This window comes from Dromiciops gliroides, chromosome 3, assembly GCF_019393635.1.
Source record: "Dromiciops gliroides isolate mDroGli1 chromosome 3, mDroGli1.pri, whole genome shotgun sequence".
Lineage (NCBI taxonomy): Eukaryota > Metazoa > Chordata > Mammalia > Microbiotheria > Microbiotheriidae > Dromiciops > Dromiciops gliroides.
In genome coordinates, this window is record NC_057863.1 from 653,443,392 (window position 1) to 653,467,614 (window position 24,223).

At 40.4% G+C, this 24,223-nt stretch overlaps 1 protein-coding gene across 3 annotated transcripts in view; it reads right to left on the bottom strand.

Annotated features, from left to right (window-relative positions):
• Positions 1-24,223, bottom strand: part of LOC122746099 (zinc finger protein 260-like) — a 176,379-nt gene that overhangs the window by 136,404 nt on the left and 15,752 nt on the right. For 2 of the 3 annotated variants that reach the window (XM_043991559.1, XM_043991564.1), the window contains exons 2-3: positions 20,115-20,250; positions 9,777-9,903 (exon numbers count right to left, since the gene is read on the bottom strand). In XM_043991559.1, the coding sequence (XP_043847494.1) occupies positions 9,777-9,903; positions 20,115-20,250 (263 nt within the window). Of the gene's footprint in view, positions 1-9,776; positions 10,053-20,114; positions 20,251-24,223 lie in introns of those variants that run through there. The other variant, XM_043991565.1, reaches the window with a different exon arrangement.

A 24,223-nucleotide genomic window follows, 5' to 3' on the forward strand; every position in this document is an offset into this window, starting at 1 on the left:
CGTTTTTTAGCTAACTCATTTGGAAGGGGCCATACCTGGCTCACCCTGAGGTTACAAAGGCAGCTTTTTGAAGGGCCTCCCCTTTTGGGGGAGGGGAGATTGAACACTCCTGGAAGGGAGGCAGGCTACTTCTGGTAGGTGAGCTCACTCTTGTTTTTTCTGCTTGGGCCCTTGAGGTGGTGCATGTTGGTTCTCGGTCTGGTGGGCTGTTCAGGCTTGGGTGAGTTACTTATGGAAAACCCTAAATTCCTTTGAACTAGCTAAATTGGAAAGGGTCTGGGTTAAGCTTAGAGTTAAGAATATCTATTTGTATTTCTATTTTCCTATTTCCTTATGTTTTATTTTTATTAGTTTAATTTGCTGTTTAATCAATTCCCAAGTAATAAAATCTGATCCTTTTGTGAACTAAAGCTTAGAGGCTCCTTTCTTATTGGCCTGGGAGAAATATCTAAAAAAGGGCTGTTCGGAGGGGAGGGTTAAACCTTAAAGGTCCCTCATATTTCCGGGACCCCAATATTAAGGCGAGTCAGCCAAATAACACCCAGTATATCAAATTTTGGCCCTCACACATTCCTTTGATTCCTATTTCTTAACAATCACAAAAAGAGCTGCTATGACTATATCAAGCCCATTTTTGCATGAAACTTTCCCTTGATATCTCTAATTTTGGTGAAAAGATCACTTGTCTTTCCCATTCTATTTCCTTTTATTTCTTTGTATGGATCACTTAAGAAAATCTCATATCTCCTTGTTATTCTGTGGAATTCTGCATTTAGGTGAGTATATGCTTTCTATTCTCTTTTACCTTTCGTTTTTCTTCATTCCTCAGTTATCTACTCATTCATTCATTCAGTTATTATTTTTTCCTTGATAAAAGTTTTATTAAGAATTTTTCCCGACCTTACATGTAAAAACAAATTGTAACATCAATTTGTAAAACTTTGTGTTCCAAATTCTCATCCTTCCTCCCTATCCCCACCTTAAGAACTCAAGCAATTCAATATAAGTTATACATGTGCAGTCGGGCAAAACATAGCAGACAAAAACTTTAGAAAAAGGAACTAACAACAACAACGAAATATACTTCCATCTGTATTCAGATACCATCAGTTCTTTCGCTGTACATGGATTGCAATTTTCATAAGTCCTTCAGAGTTGTCTTGGATCATTGCATTGCTGAAAATAGCTAAAGTCATTCACAGCAGGTCATCTTACTATATTGCTATTATTTTGTATACAGAGCTTGAATTCATCTAAAGCTGAATTTGAATCTATCTTCCTTATTCTAAACCCAGTGCCCTCTTACATTTAGTGTCTTCCTCTGTCCTGTCCTGAATATAAATATGAAGGAAAAATGACTAAATTATCTACATATTTTAGTCTACTAACTTGACTATGATACTTAGAGCCCATGAAATATATAATAGTTAGCTTTTTCATTGTAATTTAATATTTGCAAAGCTTTTTTAAAATATCGTCTCACTTATTCCTCATATTACCCCTATTATTATTCCTCTTCTATAGATGTGGAAAATCAGAGAGGAATAGGTTAAGGGACTTGCCCAGAGTCACGTAGCTACGAAGTGTTAAAGACTGAATTTGAACTCTGGTCTTGTGGCTAAAGGGACAGCAAACTATCTACTGTGCCACTTGGCTGATTGAGGAAATTATTGTAGAAACAAATGTCCAATAGATACAAGAGTATTTATACCATGACATTTAGTGTCACATATTGCGAAAATTTCTATGTTCAATGAAGAAAAAGAAACAGCAAAGTCTCCAAGCCAAAGAAAATAGGTTTATTGAGAGAGGGCCTATCTCACAATAAAGCTGGTCTCAGGTCTAGGACCCAAGACCCCAAGAGATGGTATTAATACTCAACCAGGGCTTAAAGGTATTTATACATGACTATTTTTAAACACACTCCTCCCACAAACACTATTAACACCAGACATTTCAAGTACTACATGTAGAAAAGTATACATAAAGTGAAGGAAATAGCAGTCTAAAGTAGGAGATTGTACAGTAGAAATATTCCACTCCCACTCAAAGACTTTCTTTCCCTAAGTTCTGATTGGTCTATCCTAGCTCAGGAGTTACTATTCTTGGTACCTGAACTTTAATCTGATTGGTGGATGCCTAACCACAGTGAAAGCATTCCACTAGTGGTTTCAGAATCATTCCACGATATGGCATGCACATAAACTCTACTAATATCTATCTTACTTACTCCATTATTATTTGCTTAAGCTACTAAAGAATACCTAAACATATTAAATGACAATTTGTAGTCTAAATACTGATTATTACCATAGTTAAATCACTTATCTCTAAGGGCTGGGGAAAATCTCACTCACAAACCAAAAGAACAGGAGAAAAAGTGAGTACTAATCAATTAATAAATGGCTAAAGAAATTATGGTACATAAATGCCATGGAATATTATTAAAAAGTAATGACAAACAGGATCACAAAGAAAAATTTATTATATTTATAACACATTTTGAACAATATGAAATCTGGGATGTCTACCAAAGTCTATACTATAGCAAATGGCCTTCCCTCATTACTTAGATCCATAAGTTTTATCTCCGATGTGATTTCTCCAATGTATAATCATGCATTAGATCTACATAAAGACTCTGACATTAACAAAAAGCACTGCTTTTATTAGCACCTTTCCCCACACAAACATCCTGATGTCTAGTAATCTCTGTCTTAGAGAGAAATACATGTCCCCATTGAGTAAATCCAGAAGGCTTCTCTGCAGTAGGAATTCTCTGATGTAAAAGTAAGAGATGACCTCTGGTTGAAAGCCTTCCCCTGTTGAGTCCATATAACACTTCTCCCCAGAATGAATTTTCTGCTGTTTAACAAACTCTCTACTACATTTGAATGCCTTTCCACATTCATCACAGTCATTCATTACAGTGATAAAATTCCTATCTAATAGGAATTCTCAGGGAAAATAAGGGATGATTGTTCCTTGATGTCTTTACCACATGATTCCATTCCCAAGATTTCTCTCCAATGTGACTTCTTTGACATACAAGACTGGAGTTCTTTTTGGAAAGCCTATTGACAGTGACTAGATTATAAAGGTTTCTCTCCAGTGTGGATTCTCCGATATAAAGATTGAACTTCTATCTGAGGGGGCAGCTAGATGGCGCAGTGAATAGAGCGCGGGCCCTGGATTCAGGAGGATGTGAGTTCAAATCTGGCCTCAGACACTTGACACTTGCTAGCTGTGTGACCCTGGGCAAGTCACTTAACCCCAACTGCCTCACAAAAACAAAACAAAACAAAAACAAAAAACAGAACTTCTATCTGAAAGTCTTTCTACATTGATTGCATTCATAAGGTTTCTATCTAGAGTGGATTCGCAGATGGGTAGCAAGAGTGGACTTCTTTGTGAAAGTCTTTCCACACTGATTACATTTATAAGGTTTCTCTCCAGTATGAATTCTCTGATGTTCAAGAAGACTGTATTTCACACTGAAAGCCTTTCCACATTGATTACATTCAAAAGGTTTCTCTCCATTGTGAACTCTCTGATGTAGAGCAAGTTTGGAGTTCTGTCTGAAAGTCTTTCCACACTGATTACATTCATAAGGCTTCTCTCCAGTGTGGATCCTCTGATGTACAGCAAGACCAGAACTCTGTGTGAAAGCCTTTCCACACTGATTACATTCATATGGTTTCTCTCCAGTGTGGACTCTCTGATGTATAGCAAGACCACAGTTCAGTCGGAAAGCCTTTCCACACTGATTACATTTATAAGGTTTCTCTCTAGTGTGGATTCTCAGATGGTTAACAAGATGGGCTCTATATGCTAAAACCTTCCCACACTGATTACATTCAAAAGGTTTTTCTCCAGTGTGGATTTTCTTATGTATAGCAAGAGGGGACTTTTTGGTGAAAGTCTTTCCACACTGATTGCATGCATAAGTTTTCCCGCCATTGTGGATTCTCTGATGATAATAAAAAGTAGGTCTTGTTGTAAAAGTCTTTCCACATTGATTACAATCATAAGTTTTCTCTGCAGTGTGGGTTCTCTGATGAAGGTAATGAGTGGACTGCTGTCTGAAAGTCTTTCCACACTGATTACATTCATAAGGTTTCTCTCCAGTGTGGATTCTTTGATGAATAGCAAGACTGGATTTTGTTCTGAAAGTTTTTCCACACTGATTACATTCATAAGGTTTCTCTCCACTGTGGATTTTCTGATGTGTCAAAAGATGGCTGTTTTGTGTGAAAGTCTTTCCACACTGATTACATTCATAAGGTTTCTCTCCACTGTGGATTTTCTGATGTGTCAAAAGATACCTGTTCTGTGTGAAAGCCTTTCCACATTGATTACATTTAGACAATTTCTCTCCAGTGTGGATTCTCTGATGTATAGCAAGACTGGATCTCTTTTTGAAAGTCTTTCCACACGGATTACATTCATAAGGTTTCCCTGCAGTGTGAATTTTATGAGGATCAAGGAGTTTTGAGTTCTGGCTCAAGGCTTTCCTATTTTCATTTCCTATATAAAGTATTTCTCCAGTATAAGGCTTCTGATGTCTAATGAGATCTGAACTCAAGCTGAAGGCCATTTGCCTTTGATCCATTTGCATTTCAGAAGGCTTCTCAGAAGACTGCATAAGCCCAGACTTTTCATTAAAGCATTGCCTGTCTTCACTATCCTGAAAAGAGTCACTTCCTGAGGTCATTCTCTTACAGTGAATTAGGACTGAATGTTGCTGGACACCCTTTGCATCAAATCCACAGTGACTATTTTGAGTTTTCTCTATCTTGATGTCTGTGTCACAGAATTTTCTCAAATGGAAGTCACAGGGACCATCACTCATGAATCTTGGCTGGTGAGATTTTTTCACAAAAATGCTCAGCTTTAAAGTCGTCTCATTCACTTCAAATCTGGTCTCTGTATCTGGAGGAAACAAAGAAACATAAATACAGATACACACACGTGAAAAAAAATCTTCCTTCCATTGGAAGAAAGTAAGCTAACTTTTATTCTCTCTCTCCAATCCAAAAAAAAAAAAAGAAAATTTCAAACTTAATGGGCAGAAACAACCAATTGAAAATGCCATGAACTCACATCTATCTGAAAAATGATTTAATTTATGAAGAACTTCACAAACAACACTGGATACTCCTAAGAAACCTGAGACACAGGTAGGGTTCTCATTGCACTTTACTACTGAAGCCATGAGCTCAGAATAGCCAAGTGTCATGACCAACAAGGCTAGAACTCAAACCCCAGGAGTGACTGTGCTTATTCTCCATCACTAGCTGGTCTTCATGTCACTTTAGTCCTTCATTCAAATGACTTTTGTTGATTCTTCTTTTTTTTTTTTTTTTTAGTCATTTCTTGTGTGTGAGGCAATTGAGGTTAAGTGACTTGCCTGGGGTCACACAGCTAGCAAGTGTTAAGTGTCCGAGACCAGATTTGAACTCAGGTCTTCCTGAATCCAGGGCCGGTGCTCTATCCACTGTGCCACCTAGCTTCACCTGATTATTCTTTTTTTTTTTTTAATAAGTTTTTTTTACTTCATTTTTCTTGACTTTTTTTGGTCTGTTTTCATTCACAACAACAATGGAAATGTTTTGCATTATATTGAATTGCTTGCCTTCTTAAAGAGGGTGGGGAAGAAGGAAAGGAGAGATTTTGGAACACAAGGGTTTTTTTGTTTGTTTGTTTGTTTTGTTTTTTTTAAGTGAGGCAATTGGGGTTCAGTGACTTGCCCAGGGTCACACAGCTAGTAAGTGTTAAGTGTCTGAGGCCGCATTTGAACTCAGGTACTCCTGACTCCAGGGCCAGTGCTCTATCCACTGTGCCACCTTAGCTGCCCCCTGATTATTCTTTTTAATTTGTTCTCAGAAAAGCCTTCCGCTTTTCTATTCTCCCTAGTTTTGATGTATTATCACTTGATCATCCTTTGAGAAATAGGTCTGGACTTTTCATTAGTCATGGATTAACTTTTAGTGTTACCTTCAACTTTTCTTATATTCTATTCAGATCCATTGATATTATGTCATTTGCTACACATCTGCTAAAAACTGACATTATTTCATCATCTCCCATATCTCTGACCATAATGTAATTTATCTGTTGATCCTTTTAAAGTTATTTTTTTCAGTTTCCATGTCAAAAATGACCTCATACCTGTCAAACCTATTATTTTGTAATTACCAGAGACAAGATTCTCAGCTTACCAAAGGATGAACAAGTGATAGGGCAGAAAAATATTATGAATCATATGGACAGTAGTTTAAATAATTGGGGAGGTTCACAATGTACCTGTTTTTGGTCAAAGAGGTCATAAAAATAAACGATTTTGGGAAAAACCACTCAGGAGTCCCCCCAACACTAGTACCACCACACCAACCCTTGACTGGGGTTATCCTGAAGTGCCCCTGCCCCCTCCTTTTTTGTTGTATTTTTCCACATCTTTTCTATCCTTTTATCTTTTCATCCTTTCATTTCTGTCATTTTCTTTTAGCCTTCAATTGTTTGGGGACGGGATTGGGTACCCTGGAATCCTTGATGTTCAATGTGGATCTGTATTTCCAGGATTTTGTTTTCTGGGTCATGGTAAGCTTGACGATGGAAGCTCTATAAACTTTCCTACTGTTTCTCTCCATCATTTCTATATCTGTTAAGACAAATCTTCCCAGGTTTCTCTGAAGCTGTGCCTTTTTATCATTTCTTAAGGTTAAATTATCTTCCATTTTATATATACATGTATATATATATATATATATATATATATATTTTTTTTTTTTGGTGAGGCAATCAGGGTTAAGTGACTTGCCCAGGGTCACACAGCTAGTAAGTGTCAATCATCTGAGGCCGGATTTGAATTCAAGTACTCCTGACTCCAGGGCTGGTGCTCTATCCACTGCGCCACCTAGCTGCCCCCATTATATTCTTAATACATAATTTTATTAAGTCATTTCACATCTTTGTTGCCAGTTCTTTGCAACAATAAAAAATAGGAGGGGGCAGCTAAGTGGCACAGTGGATAAAGCACTGGCTCTGAATTCAGAACTTGAGTTCAAATCCAGCCTCAGACATTTGACACTTACTAGCTCTGTGACCCAGGGCAAGTCACTTAACTCTCATTGCTCCGCAAAAAAAAACCCAAAACAAAACAAAAACAATAAAAGATAGGAGCTATAATTTCCTGCTGTATGTATGAGTCTTTAATCTCTTCCTTTAATTCCTTTAGTTGACTGTGATGTCTTAGAGATTATCAGTGGATTCAAGGACATCCAGGTGAGTTAAGTCTGGGATTAGAGTTCCAAACTCTAGTAGAGAATGACTCCTCTTCACTTGAATGCTCTGTGAATTTTTGTTTCAGGGATGTTTCTTACACATAATATGTTGTAGGGTCCTGCTTCCTAATGTATTCTGCTGCCCATCTCCATGATGATGGACATATTTATCCCATACACACTTAGCAACAACAATGGATTATGTTTTCTCTATGCATTCTCTCTTTTTCCTTCCCTCAATTTTTAGAAACAAAAAAGTAGATGGGGGCAGCTAGGTGGCACAGTGGATAAAGCACCGGCCCTGGATTCAGGTGGACCTGAGTTCAAATCTGGTCTCAGACACTTGACACTTACTAGCTGTGTGACCCTGGGCAAGTCACTTAACCCTCACTGCCCCATTAAAAAAAAAAAAGTAGATGGGGAAAGGGAGTGGGATCAAAAGGAGTCATTTACATTTCCTTTCTTTTTTTTTTTTTTGGTAAGGCAATTGGGGTTAAGTGACCTGCCCGGGGATCACACAGCTAGTAAGTGTCAATCTTCTGAGGCTGGATTTGAACTCAGGTAGTCCTGAATCCAAGGCCAGTGCTTTATCCACTGTGCCACCTAGCTGCCCTCAATAGGAGTCATTTAGAACAGAAATGTTATGATCCTCACTCCTCTCCCCACCCCGTCATCCACCCATTCTAGTCCTAGATGACTGGTTCAGGCCTCCCTCACCTAAATCCAATTCAGGGTAAGTCATGATCCCCCTGATGTCCTGGTCCTCTTAAGAGAATGAAGGATAAACTACAACAACAACAACAACAACACCATTTGGAAAGTTTCCCATCTTTTAAAATTCCCCCATTCAAAACATACTCTATGGAGGAAACATTTTGCTTCTTGAGGCAGCTGGGTAGACCTGAATTCAAATACAGGCTCAGACACATATCCCACAGATAAGGAATTAAGACAAAAAGGGTTAAGTGACTTTCCCAGGGTCACACAACTAGTAAGTGTCTGATGCCAGATTTGGACTCAGGTCTTCCTGACTCCAGGCCCACAGCTCTATCCATTGTGCCACCAAAATAAGTGCTTCATAAATGCTTCTTGATTTGAAGAAGGCCTAGGAAAGAGCTCATATGGGACAGTTTCAGCCCTTTTCAGATATCTTCAGAAAGTTTCCATGCCCCAAAGTTCTAAACAATGATTTCTTATATGATTGTAGATTTATCACTAGAAGGGAATGTCAGGAGGCACAAGCTTCTAATTTCACGGATGGGGAAACTGAGGCTCTGAGGTTCAGTGACTTTCCCAGGGTCATACTGTTAAAGAGCATCTAAAAAAGAATTCCAGGTCAGATCTTAGCATTCCCTTCATTACAACACAGATGCTTCTTGTGGTAACAGCCCTCATATATCTCCTTTCATCTCACTTACCTGGACAGGAGCTCCTGGGGCCTTTTTCATCCAGGATCCAAGATGCTTCCCTTTCCTCAAAATGGGAGAGCAAATCTTCCCTGAGAACTGGAATTCCTGGGCATGGGGAATAAGGAATGAGAATGGAGAGCAACTTACACTTTCCTCCTCTTTAGGGAAAGGGGACATGCAAGCAAAGACCACAACATGGTCCCTAGTACTCCTCAAGGATGGCTGATGTGGGGGTAAGGAGAAGATCATGCAGCCAATTTGGAGCTAGAAACTTCTGGCTTTGCCTCCTTCCTAGAAATATGGTCACATTCCATAGCTTCCATTATTCAGAAATTAGAGCCAGCAGGAAGTTCAGTGGTGACAACCCTGGACCTGAATTCAGGAAGACCTGAGTGTAAATCCAGCCTGACACTTAGTAACTGTGTGCCCCTTAACCCCTTTGCCTCAGTTTTCTCAGCTGTAAGATGGGGGTGATAATGACACCAATCTCACAAGGTACTGAGAGTATCAGGTGAGATAATATTTATGAAATACTTTGCATAGCAGCTGGCACATAGTAGATATATGTAAATGCTTTATTCCTTTTTCTTCTATTCCTACCATCTGTGCTGGCATTTGGGGGAAGAATTATGTAAGAAGAACAATAAACTTGCTACAAGGCAAGACTAGGAGTCATGAGCTATAAATTTATCCTCGTTAAGAAAAGAAGCTTTTTGAAGACTTTGTTGTTGTGCATTCATTTTTCAGTCTCATCCGACTCTTTTTGGACCCATATGAAGGTTTCTTGGTGAATACACTGCAATGGTTTGCATTTGCTACTCCAGTTCATTTTACAGATGAGGAAACTGAGGCAAACAGGGTTAAGTGACTTCACCAGGGTCACAAAGCTCATGTCTGAGGGCAGCTCTAAATTATGTAAGAGCAGTCTTCCTGACTCCAGGCCTGGCACTCTAACCACTGTGCAAATGAATTGCCATTTTAAAGACTAGACCCATTCCAAAGAGGAAGGGGTGACCTTATTGGAAAGTGAGGAAGACACTCTTTTGATGGCAGATTCACAGTGACCAGGGGAAGCTGTGCTTACCCACAGAGAGCAGGTTCTGGGAGTTTTCCACCATCACTTCCTTGTACAGCACTTTCTGAGAATGGCTCAAGAGACACCACTCCTCCTGGGTGAAGTCCACAGCCACATCCTTGAATGTCATTGAGTCCTGACCATCAGAATTCACAAGACTTAGAGCTGAAAGAGACTTCAGAATTCATCTAGTCCAACCCTCATCAATATACAGGGGGAAACTGAAGCACATGTGGCTTGGACCCAACACCCACAGCCATTGTCACTGAAAACCCAGTGGGCAAATGAGAAAAGCAATTTATATTTGCATTTGGGAAAAAGGAGATAAATATCTTCCTATGAACATGTTCTCCTTATGGAATCAGGGAGAACATATGTGCTCCATCAGCAAGGCATAAGAATCTGCAGAGGAGAGAGAGAAGGTCATGTGAAATCTTTTCCTGATCAGAACTGTCAGACTGATATGTTAAGAAAATCCTATGAAGCTGGTGAGAAGCTGGCAAGTTCTGGGCATTCTGCTGTTCCTGCCTCAGATAATGACTCCAGTGAGACCCCTGGCAAGTTACTGAACCTGCTTCCCACAGTTTCCTGAACAGTCAAAAGAGGATAATTAGAGCACTGGCCTCAAAGGATTGCTGTGAGGATGAAAATGTCATTTGTAAAACACTGAGCCCAGTGGGGGCCACATAACCGGCGTTCATTCTATCAATGCCCATTCCTGCCCATCCCTTCCAATCTCCCCCTCATGACTGGCTGCCTGGCCTCTTGTCTCTCACCACTGGAGTTCTTCTCCACACTAGGGTCAAAGTCATGTTCCTTAATTAGAGATTTGACTACACGACTACTCTCCTCAACCAATTGCAATGGCTCCCTATGGCCCTTAGGATCAAATGTCCATCCCTCTGCCCCAGGGGCTTTTAGAAGGATATGATAACTGTTAGGGGCTATCTCAGAAGTCTCCTGGGAATTTTCTCCTTGAGACACGCCTAAAAGATGCGAGGGAGCTAAGTGGCACTTGGGACTGAGGTAACTCCAGGACCACCAGCCTTCATGCCAGTCTCCCCATCCCCCCCACCCTGCGCCCCCTTGAGGAGATAACCCTATCAGGGGAGGCTGCTGCCAAAGAGGCGTGAGGGGACAGAGCAACTGCCCCTCACCAGAATGCCTCCAACCCCCCCCCCCCCCCCCCCCCGCCCAATAAGCAACATTTCACCCTCACTGGGGTGATTAAGCCATCTCAGCCCTATAAAAGGGTTGTCCCCAGTGTGGTCAGGGAGAAAAAAGTTCTAAACTTTGCTCCTGGCCAGGTTCTCTGGTGCTGAATAAAACTGTTCTTTTATATCTAATCAGGACATGTGTGAGAATGCAATTCTTTTTTTTTTTTTTTTTTGGTGAGGCAATTGGAATAAAGTGACTCACCCAGGGTCACACAGCTAGTAAGTATCAAGTGTCTGAGACAGGATTTGAACTCAGGTCCTCCTGAATCCAGGGCCAGTGCTTTATCCACTGTACCACCTAGCTGCCCTGAGAGTGCAATTCTTTACAGAGGAAATCCTAAGGACCCACACACACCATTTCCCCTTAACAATAACTTTGAAACATTCTTTTCAAAGGTGTTTGGCTGATCTGTGCATCTTTCTTTGGAATAAACTTCGGACTCTGACTTGTAAAGTGAATATTCCTTTCTAGCTTCCAACTGAAACCTCGAATTCTCACTATTAGTATGAGTTCTTGTCTGAAACTGAAGCGCTCAAAAGTCATCACAAGCTATTTCTAAAAGGTAGGAATTCCTCAGTTTGCGCATGTACATTTCAATTAATTTAATCTGGCCAAGTCCCCCTTATAGATCTGTTGCATTGCAAATGGTTAAGAAACATTTTTTTTTGAAGTGCACAAATATTGTTTAAATGATTAGAATTAACTAAAGATCATGACGAACTAAATTGTCCTCATGGAGCTCCTTTGACGGGTCTAAATTAGGTTAAGTCAGGAAAAGCTAAAAAGAAAGTTTTCTTTTTCCTCTTTCCTCTTCTCTCTCATTTCTGTTCCTCCCTGACATGGGAATGTCAGTGGGGGATGGAAAAAGAACTGAGAAAGGAAGCTTCTGTGTTTCATGTGTCTGTAGCTGATATTGTGTGTTGTGTCTCTGTATGAATGATGTGGAATTGTGTGTACAAGTGTCTGCTGAAAATGTCATTTTGTGCATGGAATTTAGAAGGATAGTTGTTTAATTGTTTGATAAAACTACCCCCATGCTGCGACCAGGTTAAGGAAGTAGGGGAAGGGCAGAAAGAAACTTGTTGCTCTAACAGTATCTTGAAAACTAATTAGACAGCTGAATGTGGCATTAAAATACTAATTTAAGAAGTTTTCCAACTCGAAAAAAAGAAAGAAAGAAAAAGAAAATTGTCATTTCGGTGACTATAGAATGTTAAAAATTTTGCTATTGTTTTTTAAAATCTGACAGGCTCACCAACAAAGAAAGAGTTTGTGTCAGCAAGAAAATCCTCAAAAAGGCCAGTGAACTTGATTGGGCCATCTAGTTAAGAAATTTGGGGAGTCATACAAACTAAAGTCAAGTAAAATCTGTTATACACCACCATTTAAAAAAAAAATCTTTTGTAGTGGAATAGCTTAAACAAATAGAAAAACACAGGAAAATATGAAATGCTTGGGATAAATGGTTCTTGAGTGATTTAATACTAAAATGAAATTAACAATTGAGGTTCTATATAATATCATTTGGAAAATAGATCCAGGTGTAATTGAATCAATTCTGATTTCAATTTCCTGCAGTATCAAGAAATTTGTATAATTTAAGCTGTTACCTCAGTTATGTTATTTGTGATATGTAAAGGAAAAGTGCCCAACAATTTAATAGTTAATTATATTAGAGATATTGTCAGAATATGGATTCTTTAAATTCTTTACATTTTGGGGGGAGTTATGAATTTAATTGACTGTAATAATGGGTTTTTTTGTGAAGTGGGCATAGTAAGAACCTTTTAGAATATCCTCAACTGTATTTTAAGGCTTTAAAAATCCAATCAGATTCTCAGCAAAGTACACTGACTTGGTTTTGTTAAAAGCTAGAAAAAGAAAAAGAAAAGAAAAGAAAAAAAAACAAAAACAAAAACCAGTCTCTAACCATTGAGGCATACTGTCTTAAGCCTTACTTTCAAATTCTGTCTTCAGTGTCCAACTAGTAAGGTTAGACAACCATCTACTTAATTGAGTCTAGCCACCTTTTAGGATAAATCTCTAGAAAGACATGAAATCTAATGTTTTATAAGTATTTGATATGGTAAAAATATTGGTTATTGGTTAATGTGCTTATTGTATGGAATCTGAAATATTTCTTTGTGCTATCCAAAGTGAAAATGGGCCATACCCTGTCACTGTTCAGCCAAATTCTTTATCTGCAGGCCACAAAAGCCTTGGGACAGGAAAATGGCTGTAAGGAAAAGAAAAAAAAAAGCCAGCACATTTTAACTTTAACTTGTTATCTGGGGCAGCTAGGTGACACAGTAGATAGAGCACCAGCCTTGGAGTCAAGAGTACCTGAGTTCAAATTTGGCCTCAGACACTTAACACTTATTAGCTGTGTGACCCTGGGCAAGTCACTTAACTCCAATTGCCTAAAAAACAAACAAACAAACAAACTTGTTATCTGATCAGTTTTGAATGTAGGGGTGGAGGTTAGAAGGGGAATCAATGGCCACTATATATCTTTCACAAAGGTATCATATGAATTTATAAATGATAAATTTTCTTTTATAAATGCAGAGTACTAGGTCATAGAATTAAAATGTTACCATTAGAAGTTATAAATCCATAGTTGATTTGATTTAAACCAAAATCTGCCCTAAAAGAAATGTGATGAAATAATGGGATTTAGCAGATAGTCAAAGACCCACCTGGAGATTAATCTATACTGATTGAATCAAGTGAGAGTGATTGACTGCTGATTAAGCCTACTTCAGATTAATTGGATTGTAATCACACCTGGCTATCCCTTAAGAAGGTATTGTTCGAAGCTAGGTGGCGCAGTGGATAAAGCACTGGCCTTGGATTCAGGAGGACCTGAATTCAAATCCAGCCTTAGACAATTGACACTTAACTAGCTGTGTGACCCTGGGCAAGTCACTTAACCCTCATTGCCCTGGAAAAAAAAAAAGAAAAAAAAAGAAGGTATTGTTCTCAGAAGCTAGACTGTGAACTCAATTTGAGAACACCTTCAAAGCCAATGGATTTGGATGATGCCAGCCAACCAATCACCTTGAAGCAGTGTGTAAGAACTGCCTCTGTTCCAGATCTATAAAAAGCTTCCACAAACAGCTTGCTAGTGGGTTCCTGATTAAAGCAGGCTCATGGCGGAGGACTTCAGGAAGAACCCAACCAGGCTGGAACTCTAGGCTAGACTGGAGCTGAAGCTTCTGATTTAAGGCAACCACAATTTAGATTTTAAACATCACAGAAATAACATGGTCTGAATGTGTGCTCTTATATCAGGATTATTATGGTAAATTAGGACTTAACAGTAAAAAGATTGGTATTAAGAAATGTATTAGCCTTGTGACCCCAAGAAAAGTTCTGTCTGTCTCAGTTTACTTTTCTGTAATAGAGCTTCCCTCCCAGGGTCGTGAGGATCACATGATGGTAAAGTACTTAGCATGATATTAATGATTCTCTGTGTAAAGTATAGAGCAAAAGAACATGTAATTAAATTAATAACACCTGATGATTGGTAATTAATTGGGTTCATTTCAAGCTTTAAATATATATATATATGCATGTATATGTGTATATATATAAATTCCTAATGTTTTAAGGTATTATGCGTTTCTAAAATTTTCTTATAGTGTATAATTTGGTAAACAATTGTATCAGCTATGGTGAAAAAGCAATTTCTACCAGGGTAGAGAATGTGGAAGGTTGTTATTGCAATATTGAATTAATTGCTTATTAAACTAATACTAAAGTATCTAAATAACTAGCAAGCTGTGAGAAAGATCTTGATGTTTTGACCTGAATTTATTGGTATTAAGCAATAGTTAAATTAGTGTCTGAATTTTATATGTATAAAATATACTATACTAAAAAAATTTTAAAAATAAAATAAAAAATAAAGATATACTAGTAAACATTGGTAACTTATGAACTGTCTTATATCACCTTAATAGGAAATAGGACTTTACCTATGATTGTTATTTGGAATTAGAACATGTATAGGAACACCTGTAGAGTAGTTCAGTCATCTCAAAGATTTAAAGGAATTTTGAGGGCAGTACCCTCTGTGGTTGAGTGGGACATCTTCTAGTCTGTTCCCAGTATGCAATTTGGGATTGTTTACCCTCATTTCAACCATTGTTTGTTATGGAGCATCTCAAGGCAGATTCATTTGTGTAGTGTTAACTCAGGGATGAAAAGCATCAATTTAACATGGGCACAAGCATAGTTAATGCTTGCTACATGGGGTATGTGATCCTTGAGAAGTGAGTTCGTTTTTACTACTGATTATTGGAACTTGCTATTTAAGACATTATGGGGCTATTAACTATTATTATTCTGAGTCTGACTCCAGTTATGACCACCAAGGAATGTAGAGCCATATGACCCATGATGGCACCTATGAGGTTTTTACATGTATGTACTGCTGGTGGAGTTCTCTTGGGGAAGGCTAGGAGACCAACTTTTTGGCAAAGGCTGAGGTAGGCGTCTCCTTACTCAGTTTCCCCAAATATTACACATGGAATGTAAACTCTCTCACCTAGCTGACTTTGCTGACTTTGAGCCTGATTCAAGACACCTGGCTATCTGCAGAACATCTGCCTGGAGTGGACATGGAGTTTGAGGAAAATATTATTCCCTGAGAGCTTTGCCTCCCTTCTTTTATGGCAAATTCCTATAATTATGTCACTTGATCAGCATGAACACAATATTGGCTCTTCATCCCTAGGTTAATACTGTAATATCTGGGTGAGATGCAGGTATAAGAGTCAAGCTATTTGGCTTAGAAACTCTAGTCCCTTTTAGAATCTAAACAACTAAAGTTCATAGGCATTGTAATGATTGGAATGACACCACCTGCTGGAGACTTACTGTAGGAAAGCTCCACTATGAGGAGAAGGCCTCTGAGGGCAAAGCCATGCAGCTTTTCTTTGGCGTCAGGAAGTGATGCTTGTGGGAGGAAGAGGGGGCGAGGCTGGCTCTCTCACTCTCTTTCCTCAGGACTTGGGTGGAGAAGGGAGCTAAAAATGTGCTCTCCCTTTAATAGATAGATGAATCTAGGCCTTTCTCTTTCTTTTCACCAAATTCTTATTCTCCTTAATAAATGTTTAAAAATCTAACTCTTGGGGCAGCTGGGTGGTGCAGGGGATAGAGCACTGACCCTGGAGTCAGGAGTACCTGAGTTCAAATTCAGCCTCAGACACAACACTTACTAGCTGTGTGACCCTGGGCAAGTCACTTAACCCCAATTGCCTCACTAAAATTTTTTAAAAAGTCTAACTCTTGCTAAAGCTTATAATTTATTGGTGACCACTCATTGGATATTTTAGATAGACTAGCTAGAATTTTAGCCCGTTACAGCATCTAGCTTTGCCATCTCTCTGTTATTGGTTAAGCATTTAAAAAGTGAATCAGAAATATCTCAAGCTTGTTTTGAAGAAAAGAATTTTTATGCAACCAGTTTTTTTTAGAGGGGATAACTTACAGAATATTTTGTTATACCTATGGAGAGATTGACTTTAAGTTTATTATGTAATGTGGAAATAATACCTGTCTGTGAAGCATGTCCTATAATACAAACATGGTCAACTTTTTTTTTTTAAGTGAGGCAATTGGGGTTAAGTGACTTGCCCATGGTCACACAGCTAGTAAGTGTTAAGTGTCTGAGGCCGGGTTTGAACTCAGGTACTCCTGACTCCAGGGCCGGTGCTCTATCCACTGTGCCACCTAGCTGCCCCGACAACTTATTTGACATACACTGTTCTGAAACTAATTAAACGTTATCCTAAGCCTTTACTACAAGTGAAGTTATTAATTTTAATTTAAGGGAGAATGTGAAATTCTCTTAGGGAGGGATATATGGTTAACTGTCAATCTTTTTCTAAGTGTTTAAGTTAACTCTCTTATAGTCACTATCAATGTAGGATTCTAGAATGCAATCAATTGTCTTGATGCCTAGTGATCAGCAGAGAGACAGTAACTGAACTATACAAAAAGACTTGTCCATAAAGACTCTTTTAAGACTGCTCCTGAGAACTGAGTCCTGGCTACATATCTCACACTTTGAAAAGGACTGTTGAACTGGTTTGGACTGCCTGGTCCAGTGAAAATCATTTTTTCTCGTTCATCCAAAACCTAAGCAGAGGACAGCTGCTGCAGACCACAACCCCGGGACCCCAAGGACAATAAGTAGATGACACCTGGAGGAGAGGGCACTCCAAGATTCTGGACGAGGGCTGAGGATACCCAGCATCCCAAGGACTCTGTACCTTTCTCTGTGTCCTATCCAACAAAGTGGATACCTCATCAGATTACCCTAGGGTTTTGAATTCTACTACAGGTAGAATTGATTTTGGTATTTGTGGGGGCTTTCTTTGTGGCCAGCTCTGTGCCCCCATTTGACAATGATCAGTCCCTCTCATGTGACCCCACACCCGCTCAGACCCCTAGTTGAAAAGGCTACAAGCTTCCTAAATCTATCCTCCTTCTGGCTCAGACAGAAGCCTGGACATCCCACTCTGGTTTATGGAACAATACCCCTGTGCCAGGGATCCCTCACAGTGAATTTCCATGCCTTTGCCAGATTTTTCAGGACTTCCAGGCCTTCCTATCATTCTGTTATCTCCCTGACTCCTCACCTTGATTAAATGTTGTTCCTATAAAAGATAGGTTCCAAACAGAAGCTCCTTGGTCTAAAGGGGTCAGTGAGACTGACCCCTTAACCAACAAGTAAGATTGTTAATATGAATACATGTATCACCTGGATTTGATGGAGATACTTTATTATCCAAAAGTATTTTTTATGAAACCCTGGGTTAACAGGAACAAAATGTCCTTCAACTGAACTCCAAACTGAACCCAGAGAGCTGGCAAATAAAGGATCCTACCTAGTGACTTCTTTTCCCTCAGGATAGTAAGTCTCTATCTCACGGTACCATCTGGGCATCCTCATCTTTGCCAAACCCTTTTTTGGAGTTCTATAATCTTATCACGATGCTTCTGTATTTCCTCCATACTTGTTATAACTGCAATTGTTAAACTGCTTTTTGCTTCTGGGTTGATTTCTGTATCATACTATTGAAACTGACAGCACCCTATAATCAGTGGAATAAAACCATATATACCCTCAGAAATGGGGAGTCCCCTGAGCTTCTCTCTTAGGAGGGGAGTCTCCACATGATCATGTTGTGTTATATTTCTTCTTGGGACAAAATATTAAATTGATATTGTGTTTTTTTCTGCCTGTCTCTGATATGTTTCATAGGAAGTGTGACATTTAAAATATAATGTGTGTGTCCTTACCTGCCCCACCCCCATTGTGGGGGGGGGAACTAACTAGGATTTACTTATAAATTCAGCAATAGTTCAGGATTGTAAGCATTTATTAAAATATATTAGAAGTTAGAAAATAGAGAGCACATGTCTTTGAAAGAATGCAAAAATCCTAGCTCATGTCTACACTAGAGAGAGAGAAAAAAAAGTTCCTTCTCCTAGCCACTCAGGCTTCCAAAGAGACTTAATCCCTGTCAGTTCGTTTGGAAGCTCTGTGGAACAGGAAGGAGAGGGTCCCCACACACAGCTCCAAGCTAACTGGCTAGTTGCATTCAAGTCCATTGATTGACATGACTTAAAGGCGGTCCATAAACTTCCTGGACGTCAATTCCACCTTAGAAACCTCACAAAAGGTCATCTCATGCTTTCTTGTCAGAGGACGGGACCCCTGGTTCTCACAGAGGACAGGCATGGCTATCATGTTCTCTGATCTAGTTAGTAGGAGATAGTATAAGCTATTATAATTGTTCTGATCTGTTTATTAATTTTGTAGGAGAGATTAAACATTATTTATCTGATCTATTTGGAAGAGACAGGGAGATACAAAAACTATATTTTAATATTCAACAACTGTCTATAGTTTTTATGGGCACAGCTGCTTACATGCTGTCTCCACATTAGACTGGGAGCTCCTTCAAGGCAGGGACGTTTCTTGGACAGTCGGGTGTAAAGAGGGAGAACTTAAAAATCAAAACCCTGAGGGCAGCAAGGGGTAGAGGATGCCAGGGGTAAGGTACTGCTAGCGAAGGAAAAGAGCTAATTAAACAGGTCAAAACACAGAAGAACTTTTGGGTCTTTTTCCCAAAGAAATCATGGAAAGGGGAAAGGGACCCACATGTACAAAAATATTTATAGCTGCTCTTTATGTGGTGGCAAGGAATTGGAAGTTGAGGGGGTGCCCATCAATTGGGGAATGGCTGGACAAGTTGTGGTATATGAATACAATGGAATACTATTATGCTGTAAGAAACGATGAGCAGGGGGAGTTCAGAGAAACCTGGAAGGTTTTGCATGGGCTGATGATGAGTGAGATGAGCAGAACCAGAAGAACATTGTACACAGTATCATCAACATTGAGTGTTGACCTACTGTGATGGACTATATTCTTCTCACCAATGCAATGGCACAGAAGAGTTCCACGGAACTCATGATAGAAGAGGATCTCCAAATCCAAGGAAAAAAAAAAAAGAACTATGGAGTATAGATGCTGAATGAACCATACTATTTCTTTTGTTTCTGGTGCTGTTGTTTTTTCTATTTTGAGGTTTCTCATCATTGCTCTGATTTTTCTCTTATAACATGACTAATGCAGAAATAGGATTAATGTTATTGTGTGTGTGTGTGTGTGTGTGTGTATATATATAAAACCTATATCAGATTACCTGCTGTCTAGGGCAGGGGGGAGGGAGGGAGAAAAATCTGAAATTGGAAAGCCTATATAAACAAAAGTTGAGAACTATTTTTACATGTGACGGGAAAAAAATAAAATACTTTATTAATTAAAAAAAACACACAGGGGCAGTTAGGTGGCGCAGTGGACAGAGCACTGGCCCTGAAGTCAGGAGGACCTGAGTTCAAATCCAGCCTCAGACACTTAACACTTACTAGCTGTGTGACCAAAAAAAACCACAAGAGAGCAGGGCATTGTTGTTACTACTGTCTTCTATCATGTGTCTGTCTGTCTATCTCTCCACACAGACAGATTTGAAAGGAACAATAATTAGGAAAGAGGGTTTGGCAGTTTCACAGACAATTTTCTATATCTAAGAAACAACCTGCACTCACCTGCCCTGGGGGTCTCTGGGGTCCAGGGGCCATTCCCTCAGGCTCCTGCTTGGCCCAGGTCTTGATCCTCTTCAGGCTGAGCAGGATCCCAGAGGGGGAGGCGGCTTTTCCTTCACTCCCCACGTGGGGGGCTGCCCTACAAGGATTTAGAGGGTGAGGTTCCAGAGGGGTTACAAGGCTCCTGACTCCAGCCACAAGGGGAGGGAATCAGGCTGAACACAGCAAACATACACTCTCCACCCTCTTATTCCTTCTCTTCTGTCCCACTCCCCTCACCCACAGTCCCAGAGACCCAAGGGGCAGGAAGGGGGTTCACACCCCACATAGGGCTCCTGAATCAGAGCTCTCCCTCCCACTGAGGCTCTGGGTGACATCTGAAGGTCAGCTGCAGGACCCATTGGAAAAGCAGGGGATGAAGCCCCAGGACAAGCAGCAGGGGCCGGGAGTGCCAGGTCAGGGAGGCAAGGGTGCTCCTGGTGTCCCTGGAGGGTGCTCACCCAGAGCTCAGATGGGGAGACTGAGGCCTAGTGGAAAGGGCAGCCAAGCAGAAGCAGGGAGCTGGGCAGGGTTCTGGCTCAGCACTACTAGGCTTGCTCCTAACAGAAAGGGGCATCTCAGCCCCCAGAGCTCCAGCTTCCAGCCAATCTGCTCTGGCCAGTTCCTCCCAGGTTCTAGAGCCCCACCCTCAGGCCCTGGGAACCTGGCATTGCCAGGACACAGTGATCTTGGCTCCCAGGGCTGCTTTGTCCCCAGCCAGAAAGGAGACCCCAAGGCAGAATCTGCCCAAAACAGGTGGGCCACTTAGGAAGCAGAAGAGGTGGTGGGGGCCTTAGTGGGACCAGTCCTCTCTGGGAGGGTCCTCCCAGTGCCAAGAGACCCTCCTTGCCTATTCCCTGAGGCCCCAGCATATGTCTTTTTCTTCAATGATAGTCAGGGCCAGGACCCCAGGGCCCTGCCTTCCTTTCTTTTTTTTCTTTTTTTTTGATGAGGCAATTGGGGTTAAGTGACTTGCCCAGGGTCACATAGCTAGTAAGTGTTAAGTGTCTGAGGCTGGATTTGAACTCAGGTCCTCCTGACTCCAGGGCCAGTGCTCTATCCACTGCGCCACCTAGCAGCCCCCCTGCCTTCCTTCCTGGCCCTAGCCCTGGCCTCCATCCCCTGCAATTCCATGGCCAAGGGACTGACCCTTCTTACCCTGGCCTCCTCCTAGGCTGCCAACCTCTCCCCCAGGGCTCACTCACACTCCACCTGGGCCACCCTGACCCCCCACTCCAGGCTAGTTACTCTAGACAGCTCCTATGCCCTCATAGCTCCATTCCCACCCCCAGTCCCGCTCTGAGACTCAGACCCTCCTCTCTCTGAGTAGAAACTGCCTGGGGAAGTGAAGTAAACCCAGGGAAAGCAGCAGTAAACCCCATTTGGAGATGCTGGCAGTAAGTGGTCCTGGGGAAAACTGAGATTCTGGATAATTTGTAATGTAAATCTTACTTTAATTGGTTTGTTTGTGCAGAAGTAAATAAGAATATGCTTTCTTTTGGAGTCAGATGTGTTCCCTTATTAAGATAATTCTGAAAAGAAAAAAGATAATTCTGATATTTGACCTCAGGTGGAGAGGCAGATTAATTAATTAATTCAAAATACACCTAAAATTTATCATTGTGGCAATAGAGAAACTGGAAGAATAAGAATTAAAAGAGTAATTGGATCAAAAGCACTATATACTGGGCTCTGAATGCAATCAGTATAGAGGAGGGCTTCTTAAACTTTTCCCACTCCCAACCCCTTTTTGCCAGATATTTTTACCCCACCCGGGGTATATAGATATATAAAATAGGTGTACATAACTTTTTACTGTGGTCAAATTTTTCTCAACCACCACGTTCAGTTATGCAACTCCATATGGGGTTGTGTCCCACAGTTTAAAAAGCTAGGGTATAGAGTGTCAAATTGAAGATTTTCAATGCAAGATAATTCAGAAATGCATTCCACAAAATTGATGTCACTTGACTGGCAATAAGTTTTATTTCACGTATTAAATGTAATTTTGTTTATGTAAAATGCTTCTCATTTTGCTTTTATTGTGATTTGGGGGAAATTATTCTATAAAAATGCTGATTAATTTGGAAGATGATTCAGAGAGGATCATCAAATTGTATACTTAGAAGATTAACTCCTCTTTTGATCTGAATGCTATGAAATGATGAATTAAGTTGTTAGAAAATGTGGGTTCTATGTTGAAAAACTTGTTAGGTATTTAATTGGGTGTACTTTTCTTTGAAATGAATAAGAAGAGGGGCAGCTAGGTGGCTCAGTGGATAGAGTACTGGCCCTGGATGCAGGAGGACCTGAGTTCAAATCCGACCTAAGACACTTAACACTTACTAGCTGTGTGACCCTGGGCAAGTCACTTAACCCTCATTGCCCCGCAGAAAGAAAGAAAGAAAAAGGAAAAAAAAGAAATGAATGAGAAGAATAGTTTACTGTTTGAGAATGGTACAAAAGACCTTATAAAATCCTCTTCATCTGTAAAGTTCACTGGGGACTTCCTAGATGCCTTGGGACCTTCTCTTTGGGCAGGGCCTTAAAATTTAACACTCCTGGGAAAGAAGATGCTGAAAGAAGAATGCACAATTCCAAAGTAATGAAGTGCATTACTGAGTAACTGAGGCCACTCACAGGTGGAATTGATTTTTTCCCCTGGAGGGGGGAAGAAAAGTGGGCGGTGTGTGGAAGGAGCACATGCAAGATTGTATTATAGAAGCGCTTTTAATGGCAATATGTTTGGCCCCTGATTGTGAAAAGTATCAAATTGCACCTGCAACAGTGTGTATCACAGTGACATCTTTGAGCCAACTCAGTCTCACCAGACCCAGCCTTTATTTGAAATGGAGCCTAAGCAGCATCTAATGGGGACCAGGCAACTAACAGGATCTTAGGTTATGAAGAATGGAAAAGAAAATATGGTAAGATCTGCAAAGAACTACATCCATTCATGGCCACTAAGTGGTGGGGTGGTTATTGTGCTGGGCCTGGAGTCTGGAAAGCCTGAGTTCAAATCTAGCCTCAGACTCTTACTAGCTATGTCACCCTTGGCAGGTCATTTAACCCTGTGTTTGCCTCAGTTCCTTATCTATAAAATGAGCTGGAGAAATAGCAAACTACTCCAGTACCTTAGCCAAGAAACCCCCCAAAATGGGGTTACAGGGAGTCAGACACGACTGAAACAACTCATCACCAACAACAAAAGGATGTAAAAGAATTTCCTATCTTTTTTTCACAGTGATGACCAATTAGGAATTGAGCAGCTGCTCATGAACTGGAGAATTACTGAGCAAGTCATGGTACATGAATTTGATGGAATCATGTTAGAGGAATACAGTGGGACCCCAAGAAACCTAAAAGATCCCAACCTCCAAGACCCAGGGAAGAGAAGCTCCCTCTCCCACCTCAGGTGTGAGGTGTGGCAGGACATGACCCCAGTATGCTGATATGGATGGATGGGTGCTGCATATCCTAGTGATGCCCAGTTATCAAAGATCCCCTCTTGGTTATCTGGCCCCAGTCTCTGCATTTCCCCTTGCCTTGTAATTCCCTTCTCTTCCTTTCTTTTGTAAAGATACCAAAGACCAGGTCTCCACAGTGATCTGTACCCTGGCCATTATTCCTCTCTCCTAATAAATATCTTTTTATTTTAAGATTTGTGATGAGCCTCCAACTTTGGGTGACCTAGGCCCCAGATCCAGGTCACAAGTCCCCCCAAACAATATGACTTTCTTGTAAGAAAATGTCAAGCATATGGTTTCAGAGAAACCTGGGAAAACTTATGAACTGATGCAAACTGCAGTGAGAAGAACCAACAAAACGATCTCTGCAATAACAAAACTGTTGTAAAGAAATATAACCCTGACTTAGGAACTCTGACAGACATGATGATCAACCATAACTCGAGGGGACAAATGAAAAAATAGGCTATTGGCCTCTAGATAGATGAAGGACGCGGAGGGCAGAAATAAAAAATAAACAAACAAATGAATAAGCAAATCAACCAATAAATGAATAAATATATCCATCATACACCCCCCCCACTCTCATCTGTGTGTGTGTAAGTA